At 36.3% G+C, this 14,164-nt stretch overlaps 2 protein-coding genes across 3 annotated transcripts; one reads left to right on the top strand and one right to left on the bottom strand.

Annotated features, from left to right (window-relative positions):
* Nucleotides 1-1,761: 1,761 nt before the first annotated feature.
* On the top strand, nucleotides 1,762-10,138 carry LOC114246461 (dihydrolipoyllysine-residue succinyltransferase component of 2-oxoglutarate dehydrogenase complex, mitochondrial). Its single transcript, XM_028178981.2, has 10 exons — nucleotides 1,762-1,797; nucleotides 2,207-2,301; nucleotides 2,621-2,749; nucleotides 3,618-3,780; nucleotides 4,782-4,991; nucleotides 5,168-5,328; nucleotides 6,515-6,673; nucleotides 7,543-7,676; nucleotides 8,305-8,462; nucleotides 10,004-10,138. The coding sequence occupies exons 1-10, from the start codon at nucleotides 1,771-1,773 to the stop codon at nucleotides 10,136-10,138; spliced, it is 1,371 nt and encodes a 456-aa protein (XP_028034782.2). The 5' UTR covers nucleotides 1,762-1,770.
* A 693-nt stretch (nucleotides 10,139-10,831) lies between these two features.
* LOC149499889 (DNA transposase THAP9) lies at nucleotides 10,832-13,437 on the bottom strand. Of its 2 annotated transcripts, none has more exons than XM_089738382.1 (3): nucleotides 13,272-13,437; nucleotides 12,985-13,165; nucleotides 10,832-12,895 (listed from the first exon to the last, which is right to left on the bottom strand). In XM_089738382.1, exons 1-3 carry the CDS (start codon nucleotides 13,346-13,348, stop codon nucleotides 11,885-11,887), a joined length of 1,269 nt encoding a protein of 422 aa, XP_089594508.1. In that variant the 5' UTR covers nucleotides 13,349-13,437; the 3' UTR covers nucleotides 10,832-11,884. The 2 variants fall into 2 exon arrangements, with proteins under 2 accessions (XP_089594508.1, XP_089594509.1); XM_089738383.1 differs by having other exon boundaries at nucleotides 13,012-13,165; nucleotides 13,272-13,407.
* Between the last annotated feature and the right edge of the window lie 727 nt (nucleotides 13,438-14,164).

The raw sequence follows: 14,164 nt of genomic DNA, 5'->3' as shown, positions 1-14,164 counted from the left end.
TCCTCATGGAACATACTGTAGCAAATACAAAGAGAGGCGAAGTCCCTCCGCAGACCCAGATGTTTCAAACGATCCGAAAACAATCTAATACAAATTTGTTCGATCGTGGTGTTATCTGTAAATTTTAGTTCCGTCAACCAGCTTGAAACACACCACAGATTTTATTAAATAATGAATTTAATTAAATTTATTAAATTGTTGATAGCATATTTCTTATTTATATATATTATATTTTAAATAATCGGTTTTTTGTTTTTTTTTTTAACATAAACCAGATAATCATAAAATAGCTTTAGAACGAACTGCCCATAAATAAAAAAACTATTTCCTACTTTTAATATTACTGCCAGCCCTATTAGACTCAAGAAGGGCATAACTGTCTTGTGCGTCCTTTACTAATGTCCCTTCTCATAGACTTGGTTATATCATAACCACTCCGGGGACCCCTTGCCGAAAGTTCAATTCATTTACGGTTGATGAATTAAAAGCAACCCGCTTAAACTGGTGACCACCAGTCGAGGTATAAATGGCTGCGTTAATTAATATAATGCTAGTTGTTAGTATTTTCTTCAGTTTTCGTGAGTCATGGACATAATTAAAACTGATTTTACGGCTTAGTATCGGATTTTTATTGTCATTATTTTGATTTCCAACGTTTCCAAAACTTTAAGGCTACCTCATCAGTGAGCATAATCTGTACAGTGTAGATAGAGCGTTGTAAAGATACTATTTTATAGCTGTAAAATTTAAAATTGAGTAGAGATACTTTTCGGCTTTCGCAAATCGCAGATGTAATTAATTATATTGTAAATATATTATTTTTGAAGTTTCGATTACTTTACAGTTATCGTAGTTACATATGTGACTAAGGATTTTTTTTTCGACATTTGTTTAAGGTAGCAATTGATTAATCTATATATATAAAAATGAAACCCGTTTTCCGTTGTCACGACATAACATGAAAACGGCTTGACCGATTTGGCTTATTTATTTTTTTTAGTTTTCTAATACTCTGTACAAGGTTCTTACGGAAACAAATATTAAGAAAATCTCTCAGAAATATTGAAAAATATACATTTAATTTTGCATATTTATTTGTGAACTATTCCACGCGAACGAAGTCGTGGGCAAAAGCTAGTCATGTAATAAGAATAAGATTTAAAAAACGCGAGATTAAACCGTATAAGTAATTTTGTCTACGCCAAGTGTTGCATAATTACCTATGGGGATTATCCTTTTTTATGAAAGTCGATTCAAATTGCAAATATAAAAAAATATTTCTAAAAAGATATTTAGAAGTGAATAAAACACATTGGACTGCTAACGAGGCCACCTAGCGTCGAATAAAAATTTTAAGTAGTGCTGTCCTCTAGTGGTGAGAAGTAACACTTTTAATAGCCATCTATGGTTGAATAGGAGAGTTTTGAAAATAGACATCTCTTGTCAAATAGCGCTATCAGGAAAATTTATCCGTTTATAAGGCTTTTGATGAAAGTTTTGATAAAAATACCCATATAACATTATTTTATTAGTTTGTTTGAATATTAATATAAAAAAACATGCAAACCAATGAATGAACTACCTTATGTAATCCACATACTGGGAATACAATTAGTTTTGTAAATAAACTAAAAACTACTTTCGAGCTAACTCTTCTAGGCACCAAAAAGAAAAATAAAACTGTCAGTAGATTTTTTGTGTGATAGGCAATACTATACCTATATAAAATGATATGATGGTTTTCTCCTGATATTAATTCTAATTCTCAAAATGATCAGACGTCGGATAATACGCTTCGTAAGTACCTACAACTGCATGTCGAGCATTTCCCATTTATTCTTTGGCAACTTTAAAGTTAAGGTTAAGGTTAATATTATTTCCATGACAGGAACACTTAATGTTAGTACCCAATTACTTTGTTACCATATAATACGATCATACATTTAAATCCACATTAAATTATACATCTACATTTCCGTAACCAAGTCTAGAAAATGTCCACTTACTGGAAGCTATTATAAAAAAAGACTTCAAGATTTTGCTGTCAATAATTTATCTCACTATATATCTTAAGAGTTCGTATCGGTCACTGTTTAAAGTAACTACATATTTATATGTGGGGAAAAAAGATTGCGGACTTTAACTTTGTGGGTTTTTCAAACTGTTTCGCCAATGCTTAAGTAAGGTATGTTGTATTTTATTTCAGATATCCCAGGGAAGACATATTAGAATACTTCAATATTCAAATAATTCCAATATTCGAAATTATACTCTACCGCATTTTAAGACTTTTACGAATAGGTAAATGTTTTTTTTTTAATTTTTATTACCACTTTATGATCCGAATCCCGATAATAATCATAAGAACTGTATTTTGTATTTATCTTTAAAAAAAAAACAGTACTGCATTCCCGCGTGCTTTATTGTATCTGTGGTCGATGGTGAGTGGTAGAGAGGTAGGCAGTGGCTTGGCTGCATCCCTGGCACTGCTGACCTCCATGAGCGACGGTAACCACTTACCATCAAGCGGGCCGTATGCTCGTCTGCCTACAAAATCAATAAAAAAAATAACATTCAAACGTAAAACAAAACTTATCTAAGCTTATTTTTTTGTTCACAGGACAATAAAAGAAGTTATAGTAATTCACATCCCAATCAGCCAGGACTTTCATACCGGTAGACAGCTTTTGGGGGTAGAAGAAGTTAAAGCACCAACCTTTCCGGACTCTGTCTCCAGCGGAGATGTCAAGTATGTTAGTCGAAAAATTTTGGCCTATTCATTGAATTTAAGTTTAAAAAAAAAAGTTTACTAAATGTAAGTGAAGGACTTAAAACAAAGAAAGACAGAGACAAAAAACTCGCCAAATCCGTTATATAATTCATTAAATAGCTTGATAAATAAAACCCTATAGTGGATACTCTAGATTTGAATACAAGCTCATTGTCCTCTTCCTACCTGAAGCCTTAAACGTCACAATGACACCGTCGCCACTCACTTGTATCACACTGTATCTCTTACAATCACCGTCTGGCCTGTTTCTGCTGCGAAAAGACTATTTTTCGGAGTAGAAGGCCTTGAAAGTAGTGGAACAATATATTCACGTAGCATACCTACGTGAATACGGGCTCCCGTGACTAAACTACTGATCTAACATTGCAGTAATACAAAAGCAAATTTTAAAATCTGCCAACCATGAATTCTATTGAATACGCTTCTGTACGTGCTGACAATCAGAGAGATGGCAAACTTTGTTTTTTGTTACAATTACTTTTTTTTATTTATTGCTTAGATGGGTGGACGAGCTCACAGCCCACCTGGTGTTAAGTGGTGTTAAGTGGTTGCTGGAGCTCATAGACATCTACAACGTAAATCCGCCACCCACCTTGAGATAAGTTCTAATGTCTCAGTATAGTTACAACGGCTGCCCCACCCTTCAAACCGAAACGCATTATTGCTTCACAGCAGAAATAGGTAGGGTGGTAGTACCTACCCGTGAGGACTCACAAGAGGTCCTACCATCAGTGAAAAATTACCACCAGTTACTTTGCGGAAGGTAAATCGCCCAGCAACATACAAATTCAAGAAGCTAGATATTCAGAGCTATTTCCACTTCAAGGTTGGTAAAGAAAGAAGGAGACGCCGTGGCTATGGACGAGGTGGTCTTGGAAATCGAGACGGACAAGACGGCCCTCCCGGTCATGTCGCCCGGTAACGGAAAAATCGTAAAGATGCTGGTCAAAGAAGGAGAATCTGTAAAATCTCAACAACCCTTGTTCCAGGTAAATTATCCTCCTCCGTGCGTCGTATTCCTCAGTACTGAGGGTCGTGACCTTTACGGAGCACTTTTGTTAGGACTATGTTCCTCCATTCACTCCTGTCCTCCGCGCAGTGGATAGCGACATTGATGCTGGATTCCAAAGTCATCTGATCGGACCAGCGCATGGGACTACGCCCCATAGGCGTCTTTTCTTCCACTTTATGCTAAGCATTAGCAGTAGTAAATTGTAGCTACAAGTAAAATTGATAAATCTAAGATTATGAAACACATATGAAGTTATTTTTCAGGATTTTTTACCTTGGCCTAAAGTGATTACCGTAAGCTTGAATCACAGCTGAAATTATTATTTTTATTCCCTAGATAGGTTGACGAGTTCACAGCCCACCAAGTGTTAAGTGGTTACTTTAGCCCATATACATCTACAACGTAAATGCACCACCCATGGAACCACTGGTTTCATCGACATTACATTTCCAGATATCTTTTTTGTCATGTACCATACCACCAGATTAACAAACCCAGCCCGTTTTGCTCACCGTTCTTTGATTTGACTTCGATCCAACCGCTACCAAACTTCATAGGGTTGTACTTCAGGACAATATGAAGATATCCTGAAAATTTCATCGAATTTAGTTCGTTCTTTTCGAAATCTATAGAGAACGTATTGACTTTTATAAGCCCAGACACTTTCCCATATGCCCATCATAAAGTGAAGGTATAATTTAAAAATTTGCAGATTTCGTACGTTTTTTTTTTATATTGGTTAGATGGGTGGACGAACTCACAGCCCACCTGATGTCGAGTGGTTACTGGAGCCCATAGACATCTACAACGTAAATGCGCCACCCACCTTGAGATATAAGTTCTAAGGTCTCAGTATAGTTACAACGGCTGCCCCAGCCTTCAAACCTAATATCAAATTATTACATTTTACTGGTAAGTGTTGTTAATATTAAATTATATTCATAGTATTCGGTATTTACTTGCTCAGCTTGTGTGCAGGTTGATGTTACTGGAGCGGCTCCAGCTAAAGCTGCTCCTGCGGCCGCTCCTGCCGCAGCTCCAGTTCCTGCCGCTACTCCAACTCCTGCCGCTGCCCCTGCGCCAGCGGCAGCTAAGGCCCCAGCTACAACCCCCGCCACTACTAAGGCTACTGTTGCTAAGCCACCTACAGTTAAACCTGCAGCAGCTAAAAAACCGACTGGACCCACAGTGAGTTAAACTTTAAGCATAATTATAATTTATTCATTACAATCTATTTGTAAAACAATTCCGAGGGTTCATTATGAATAAACGAACTGATTAATGGCACAGTTGCCGGTTTCCTGAAGGCCAAATGATATCCTATCTATAAATTTAATTCAGTAAACATAATGTTTTTTAATCAGCTAGCGACACAAAGGATCGGTGATCCAACAAAGACGATATCGGGGACCAGAACCGAACACCCGGTGCCAATGAACAAGATGCGGAAACGTATCTCTGAACGATTAAAGGAAGCACAGAACACGACTGCAATGCTTACTACGTTCAACGAATGCGATATGAGGTGCGTACACCCTCACCCAATACAGGGTTCCACTTGTCCTGGTGATACTGAAAGTATTTCGGGTAACCAGTCCTTTCATTACCGCTATGGTAAATCGGCTGATACCATAGACATACAACTACAGTTTCTAATTTGACTTGGACGTTTGTTAATGATGGTTAGGCATCTTGTAAATCCGCAGGCGTAGTTTCCGTTTCTTATTTCTGACACAAAACAATAATACGTTCTAACTGAAGAGTGGAACAGTCGTTCTATTTATAATATATTTTAAAAAAACTGCTAAACAAAAAAAATTGACACTCGAAATGACTAATCAAAAAACTGCTAATAAAAAAAAAATTGACATTCGAAATGAAATGCTCATGTCAAGATAGGCGGCGGTATTCTCTTTGTGATATCTACGGTTACTGTAACTCCGTAACACCAGATGCCCTGTGTGTCCTGTTTTAGCGATAGGCAGCGGCTTGGCTCTGCTCCTGGCATTGCTGAAGTCCATGGGCGACGGTAACCACTCACCATCACTTGGGCCGTATGCTCGTCGTCTGCCTACAAGGGCAATAAAATAAAAAAGATCAATATCACATCATACACAATAAAATAAATTAAGCCCTGCGAAGACGGATAGTAAGAATTTAGTATAAAGGTTTTGACTGAGCGAGAGACATTGCTGCATGTTGGCCGCTGTGTATGACCAACTAGCCCGGTGACGCTGATATGGTCTCTCTAGACCAGCCTTTCCCAAAGTGGGCAATAACGTCCCCTTGTGGGCGCTGCAGGCCTAAAAGAGGGGCGGTAACAGACCCAGAAAAAAATGGGAGCGTTTTGTAGAAGCTTGGGAGGTGATTTGTAATTTCATCTAGGAGGACTCTTACACGCCGACTGAGCTCTCGCTACAGTGGTTTTTAAGTATGTGAAAAAATGGGAGCGCTAAAAAATGATTTTTTCTCAAAGTGGGCAGTACACAAAATAAGTTTAGGAACCCCTGCTCTAGACCATCAGCTTAGGTAACAAAAAAAAGAATGACTATTGTGTTTATGTTGACCGCTACACACGCATTGTCATAATGTTCTGAATTATAGTCGAACAGATAGATATATTAACATATTTTTAAATCATATGATCAGCTGAAACTGAATAATTTTGTAATTCTCGAAGATTAAATTTTAAACTTATCTTCTTTTTTTAGTAAATTAATGGCGTTCCGCAAAGCGAACCTCGAAGCTTTCACAAAAAAGTACGGAGTCAAGTTATCATTCATGTCGCCTTTCTTGAAGGCATCTGCTAATGCCCTGATGGATCAGCCAGTTGTAAACGGTGTTATTATTGGAGATAATATAATTTATAGGTAATTTTCATTAACAATCCACAAAAAGTAGTGTTTTTATCACATTAATCTTATGATATGATTTTTTACATGTTTATCTTTTTCTGAGTCAGTCTCTTCATTGCTGAAGCTCGTGTCTTGTTTGAAATGTTGACCACTCCATGCACTTTACTTCGCCACGTCTTCCTGTATATTTCCTGGCTTTTGCAAACGTATTAGAGCGCTTCTTCATTTACTGATACAATTCAGGATATAGAGCTATAGGATATATTGTAATAGAAGTCGAAATAAAAGTCGTCGTAGCCTAAAAGTTAAAAAATCCGGTGCATTCGTGTTGAAGCGATGCACCGGTGTTCGAATCCCAGGCGGGTACCAATTTTTCTAATAAAATACGTACTTAACAAATGTTCACGATTGACTTCCACGGTGAAGGAATAAACATCGTGTAATAAAAATCAAACCCGCAAAATTATAATTTGCGTAATTACTGAGGGTAGTACCTCTTGTGAGTCCGCACGGGTAGGTACCACCACCCTGCCTTTTTCTGCCGTGAAGCAGTAATGCGTTTCGGTTTGAAGGGTGGGACAGCCGTTATAACTATACCTTGAGACCTTAGAAATTATATCTCAAGGTGGGTGGCACATTTACGTTGTAGAATCTATGGGCTCCAGTAACCACTTAACATCAGATGGGCGGTGAGCTCGTCCGCCCAACTAAGGAATAAAAAAAACTCTACCACTAAATATAAAATTAATTTAAATGGGAAATATTATTGATGCATTGGGCTGTAGAGTGTCCTCCCTCTAGTGGCCTAGAATAGCATCATCTTATCTCTTAAAATCTTAAAATCTTCTTTTACCTACCTAATTTAAATCTTATTTAAATAACAGAGACTATGTGGATATTTCTGTGGCGGTTGCGACTCCTCGAGGTCTAGTCGTGCCCGTACTTCGTAATGTAGAGTCGATGGACTATCCACGTATTGAGCTTGCCATGGGTGCTCTCGCTGAAAAGGCTAGAACCGGTAATTTCTACATTTAAAATAGCATTTACTTAATTAAAAATCAGATCGATCGGATCTTTGTTGATATAAACAATCAAAGCAAAGAGTTATTTATCATTTTTTCTCTCGTTTGTCAAACATTTTATTTATTTTTCTAAAAAAAGCGTAGTAGGTACGTGAAATGAATAAAAATATATTGGATTACTGTGGAATTTCTATCATTAAATGAACACTAATTTTAATGGTCGTAAATTAGTACAATACGATTTGGCAACACCTCACCAACATATCTTGTTTTTAACTTTGTAATTGGTATTTTTAATACGGTGAAGCTTTTGGTTTGATTTAGTAATTTATTTGTATTTCGTATAAAAATTCTCAACATTAGAGACTGTAGTAGGTAATTCATTGTATATAAAAACTTTTAAAAACAGAATGTTTATATTGTTATTATTTCTATGAAGAGTAAAAATGTGTATGCGACTTTTTTGGTCTCAATTTTCTTAAATTTCTAAAAATGAATGTCTAAACGGCAATAATCGAATCAGCGTGCTAGGACCAAATTCGACATACATATTAACATTATCATAATCAATATAGCAACATTAATTTCTTTTTGACTTTTTAAATTTGTTTTTTTTTTATAAAGGTAAGCTTACACCGGCTGACATGCAAGGCGGCACATTCACGATTAGCAACGGAGGCGTTTTCGGGTCTCTACTCTCAATGCCGATCATCAATTTACCACAATCAGCAATACTGGGCATGCACGCTATATTCCAACGACCGGTCGCAATAAACGGCAAGGTAAATTGTAACATATTCATCAAATTATAACTGTTGTTTGGGTGATATGATAAATGAACATTAAACTCTCCCAGCTATGATTCTCTCCTGCTTTATGAAAATCGGAAAACAAGGATAAGTATACATCTAGGCTTCGAATGTTAAAAAGATTAACAAAGAAATTGGCTAGGTATTGATGTTCGACAAGTATGTTTTATAACATTTAAGTTTAAAACGTAATGTCATATAACATTTAATAGAATTAATTTGAAACCGACACCGAGCAAGATCGATCAGGGATCCCGTGGCACGGCCGTATTGACCAAATAAAACTGTTTTAAGTACTTACCATTATGATAGCACCTTGATTAGTGAAGGAAAAGTGACACTAAAAAAGAACATATATAGGACATAATATATGTACATATATGAAGATCTATATCAATGGCCGGCAACTTGCGGCTCGCGAACCACATGCGAGAAGTCGCTGCGGCTGCGGCTCTTCCACTGATGTTTAGTTTAGACACGGATTATTACTTTAGTATCTTGCCTTGTATGAGACGAGTAAACATTTTTGAACACACAAGGCTATAAAAATTCATGTTAAAAAAAAAAATTCCTGTATATTTGGCTCTTGGTTGCTAAGGTTGCCGATTACTAGTCTATATGATTTAGTAGGTATAAGCAGGGACGTCTTAAACTAGGCTGGGGCCCTTGGGCACACAAGAATTTGAGGCCCATTTGGAAAGTAAAAAAAAGCGAATTATAATAACATTTTTTTATTAAGTATGACCATTTAATAAAGGTAATCAAATACAGTATGATAAAATTTGTCATTAATGATATTAGAATGTTGCTAGTTTTTTGGTTACCATTACGATAACGACTTCCAAACTAATTTCATCAATATAACCTAAAATTATTACCTACTTATTACCTATTAGGTACGTTTTGTGATTTTGTAGTGCTTGCAGTTCTTTCGTCATTTTTTATTTCTTTATCTTTTTCTAATAACTTCCAGCGCCTTTTTTTAATTTACCCGGTTGCTACTGTAGCGTCACCCTTATTTAGCAGATTTTAACGGACACTTCTTACACACAGAGACGGTTCTTACCTCTACCCTCCATATTAGTACAGTAGGAATAGGCGCAGCCATCGATATAATGGCGTAGTATATGCCTTGTATATACATTCTGATAAGATTACTGAAACGTGTAATGTGCCCGACAAAAATGTTTTGAGAATAAATGTGTAAGAGAAATTGTCGGTCCTTCGGGGCCCCCTGAGAATGGGGACCCTGGGCACGGGCCCCGTGTGCCCTTATGGTAAAGACGGCATTGGGTATAAGATACAACACCTCGAAGGTTTTGATTATACCGCGTATGAACCGCAAACGTGTTGAAGTGAGCACTTCTCTAGCACTTTTGTGATTATAGAATCGATGAAAGTAAAAATCAACAAACACATAGGTACATCTAAAGACTTACAGCCTGCAAACAAATGTAGTAGTTTTAAAGATTTTACATTTTTAGCGTATTCACTCCACGCGTTTTGGTTTTCAGGTGGAAATAAGGCCCATGATGTACTTGGCATTAACTTATGATCATAGATTAATCGACGGACGTGAAGCTGTACTGTTTTTGCGAAAAGTTAAATCTGGTGTCGAAGACCCTACATCTATTTTAGCTGGAATTTAAAACATACAAATATGTAATGTACTATAAATATTCACGTTCAAGTTATAAGCCTTGTCTTTATCAATATTGTTTTAATGAGCCAAGAAGAAAAACGCATGTAACGTCGTGAAATGAAGGTTAACAAGACCCATTTTGAGGCTATAAATATTTTGGAAGCGTTTAGGTGAAGCGCATTGTAATAAATACAATAGGTACATCATACCTAAACTACAAACGCCATAAACAAAGTTTTAATATGTCTTCAAAAGAACTATTGTTCCCTTGTAAGTACCTACCGGTTTGTAGATATTGCTTCAAATGTGATATTGTACAGTGTAACAAGAAACCATTTCGAACTGAAGAAATTTCTATAGGTCCGGAAGCCTATCGAAGGTACCGGCAACCGGGAGAGAAAGTTTACTAACCACTACGCAAACGCCTTTGAAGGCCTATCAGCTCTAGGCCAACTGCTTCGCGGATACATCCACCACCGGTTACCAACCTTATTAGATCTGACAAGAAATTCGATGAGCTAAATGACTCGTAGGAAGTCTTCCACTAGTATGATGATATGTGCTGCGATTGCTGCTAGTGTCAGAACCAGATCGTCGCGAAAATCTATATTTCTTACTTAAAACAATAAAGAAACGAATTGAAAATGACGTCTATGTACCTGCACTGACAGATTGTAGGGTCAACAAATAAAAAGAAAGATAGAAAGAAAATTTGTTTATTGTAAAAAAATATAAAAAAACAAATGGGAATATACTTTACTTTATGCCCTGGCAGAGGGAGAGGTGTCTCATCTGAGATGCAACTTGCGTAGACACTTTTGCTGCTAGTCATCTAAGTCGCACAACTCTAAAGTGGAAAAACTCGAACTCAACAACAAAGGTAGAAATGATATTTTTTTTGCATGCAGTACGCGCCGTGTGCGACTAAAGACAGCAATAATTTAGAGTGAGAGCGCATGATCGCCGCCGCCATTTTAGTTCGTTTCTTTATTGGCGCGACTTACACCAGTGCTCAGACAGTTAACCATGAAATTAGACATTAACCACTAATGACGTAGAATTATAAAATTTAGAGTCTGGGTGCGATAATTCATGATCGCTCAGGTTGAGCCCTTACCTGCCCATTCGCGCGTAGCTGGAATAGCCCCTAAAGCTACCAGCGAATAGGTAGTTAAAAAAGTTATAATCGGTTTAAATCAGGCGGTTTCGAATTACTCTAATCTCTATTATCTTTTGTAGATACATGATTTCGCGTTTAGCTTTGTAAATGTATCACTTCTTTTCTAATGTTATTGATCCTATCTGGATCAGGTGGGTTTTTTTGTTACATATTACGTTCTTGAATTTGAATAACTTAAGATGATTACAAAAGTAAAACCACTTGTATGTAGTGAAAAGTCGATAGTCATTTAAAAATAACCACAAAATAATTATTCTTGTCAGCATCAAGCTAAGCTAAATAGGAAACAATTGATTAATTTTTCACAGTAGGGGAAGTGTACTTAATCATCTTCATAGAAATGCTTTTATGACTGTAAATAGGTATTACACTTAATAAATGTTTGATGAGTGTAATGGATATTTTTTTTTTTATTTAAACTCTTCAAAAAAATTCAGTAGTATAAAAAACTTAAACAACGTAACATTTATTACCTAAACCTAACCTAATTATAAATAGTTATTTACAATACAAAATTTAAGACACTGGAAAACAAATATGTAAATGCCCAATAACAATAAGTCTCAACTGAAACTATGGAACTGGTTGTGCTGTGGGATAATCATACCGTTTTGAAGGATATTCTTCATGAGGCTTTGAAGAATAGTGTTGTTGCTCAGTAGTATACTGGACCTGTTGATCATTAGGGTAGTTCTCCTGTATAGTAGGATATAGGTTGTGTTGTACTGTAGAGTAAGAAGTTTGTTTTATTGTGGTGTACTGATGTTCCGGAAGATAGTGCTCAGGTATCTCTGTGGTATAATCATCTTCTGAAGAGAAATCATCTGGTTCTTTTTGTTTTTCTTTGTTTGCACATGATGTGGTACCAGTTTCACTAATAATAATATCATTCCATTTTGGTAAGGTTTTGGGATGAGGTAGACTTGAATTTAATACTTCACGTACATATTCATAGGCTTTAGAAGAGTAGGAATTCAATGTTAGGCAGAACTTTCTAATTGCAGGCGAATAATGTATTTTCTTTTTACGGTTTACATATATATTTCGAAATAATTCCAGGGGTACTTCATTTAATGTTGGCACTTTTTCGATTTTAGGATCAATTAAATATTTGTCTTTTATTCCTTTCAATATTGTTTTCAATGATTTGTTTTTTCTTTTGAGTCGGCGAACCTTTTGATTGAGTGTTTTAATTTTTCTATTATTCTCTAATTTAATTCTTTTATGTTTACGAAGTTCTTTTTCTAAGCATACTCGATAAGACCCCTCAATTACAGAATCAATCTCAGATTCTGATACTGAATTTTCATCAGGTAACTCGTTTGATTCATTTGAACTTTGTAACTTATTGCACTCACTTGTTTCATGACTAGTAGGCAGTTCATTGCATTCAGACATTTCACTAGTACCAGCTAGTTCACTGGGCTCTGGTATTAGTATTTGAATGGCAGGTTCTAATTTAGATGTGGCCGTAGAATCTGATGACATTGAGTTTTCAGAATCTTGGCTTGGACATTCTTGACTACCCGGACTATCTGGACTGGACTGGAGAATGCTTTCAGATAACTGAGAGCGACTTATGTTCTGGTAAAGAAGTGAAATATAATTTTTTTTGTGTCTTAATTAAGATTAACCAAATTAAGAATAATAGCAAATTAGTAATAGATACAAACCTTTTTAGGTACAACATTTTTTCTTACCCTTTGAAGGCCATTATCTGTAAAGTACAAATCCTTTTCCTCAAAATGTGCAGAGCATACAGTACTAAACTTTGAAGGGACCCATTTTTCATCGTTTCTACTCTTTCTTATTATTGTTGTCCATTTGTGCTTTATAACACGATCCCTCGGAAATCTGTAAAATAATTTGAAATTAATGTTTTACAAAATTCATTTGACTTCGCCTGACTTAGTTTTACAAGTAATTAAGAATTAAGGTTAATCTTTACGCGATTACTGACTTGTGAAAAGACACTCCAGCATGTTTCGTATGTAACGATGATTTATTTCTGCAATTTTTTATAACACAACACGGCATTTTCTTTTGTTTATAGACTCATAGTACTCTGTACTCTGTGTGTAGAGGTAGACTAGTCTGTACTGTTGACTAAACGGGTGACATGACATTAACATATGATGACAGTAAAGTAGTGGTTTCCATTTTCCAACTAGAAAGCCAAAGATATTGCCCCGTACAGCCTTTTGTATTTTCTGTTTTATGAAAGATGATATGAAGCAAAATGAAATTAGGTTGGTTAATTGGAATTGATTTATTTCATTTTCACAGATACTAAACAGTTAATAAAACACCGTTATTACACATTTAACCCTAAGATACACTAAATTATTAATAAAGTAAAACTTCGCTTCTCGCATTCCCGCCAAAAATTCAGTGACAAAAACTGCTTACTGCTACTTCTTAATTTTTTTTAGCTTTGTCCATGGGATTATTAGCAAAGAAGTCAAATAATTACAGAAACCTTTAAAAATAGGCTTGCTAAAATAAAGTAAAATTACTGATAACTTCATAACGCTTAGGCGCTCACGGCCTCAGTCTACGAGTCTTTGCTAACATCTGCCCTTTTTTATTTTTTTTAACGCTGGGGAATCCATTTACGGATACCTGGTCGAGAGGGGTTACGAACCGGGTTATATCTGACTCCGGCGTCTCCTGAAAGGAAGAGGAGGAGAAGAGAAGGACTGAGTTCCTCCACCTCCCCTAATTTCTCACAGGAGACTACGCCTTGAAATAGGCGCGCGAGGCACTAGCCCCACAGAACCGACTACCGACTAAACGCCGTCGAGCTCCACCACACCGACTTCACAAAACTTACGGCACCGCAGTACGCGCCGA

This window comes from Bombyx mandarina, chromosome 25, assembly GCF_030267445.1.
Source record: "Bombyx mandarina strain Sakado chromosome 25, ASM3026744v2".
Classification (NCBI taxonomy): Eukaryota; Metazoa; Arthropoda; class Insecta; order Lepidoptera; family Bombycidae; genus Bombyx; species Bombyx mandarina.
This window is presented reverse-complemented; position numbering and strand designations above follow the sequence as displayed.

Coding starts and splice junctions, on each gene's coding strand:
- LOC149499889 (XM_089738382.1), bottom strand. CDS start 13,348: ATGCCGTGTTGTGTTATAAAAAATTGCAGAAATAAATCATCGTTACAT. Junction 13,166..13,271: donor GCTGGAGTGTCTTTTCACAA/GTCAGTAATCGC, acceptor ATTATTTTACAG/ATTTCCGAGGGATCGTGTTA. Junction 12,896..12,984: donor AAAATGTTGTACCTAAAAAG/GTTTGTATCTAT, acceptor CTTCTTTACCAG/AACATAAGTCGCTCTCAGTT.
- LOC114246461 (XM_028178981.2), top strand. CDS start 1,771: ATGATCAGACGTCGGATAATACGCTTC. Junction 3,781..4,781: donor CTCAACAACCCTTGTTCCAG/GTAAATTATCCT, acceptor GCTTGTGTGCAG/GTTGATGTTACTGGAGCGGC. Junction 4,992..5,167: donor AAAAACCGACTGGACCCACA/GTGAGTTAAACT, acceptor TTTTTTAATCAG/CTAGCGACACAAAGGATCGG.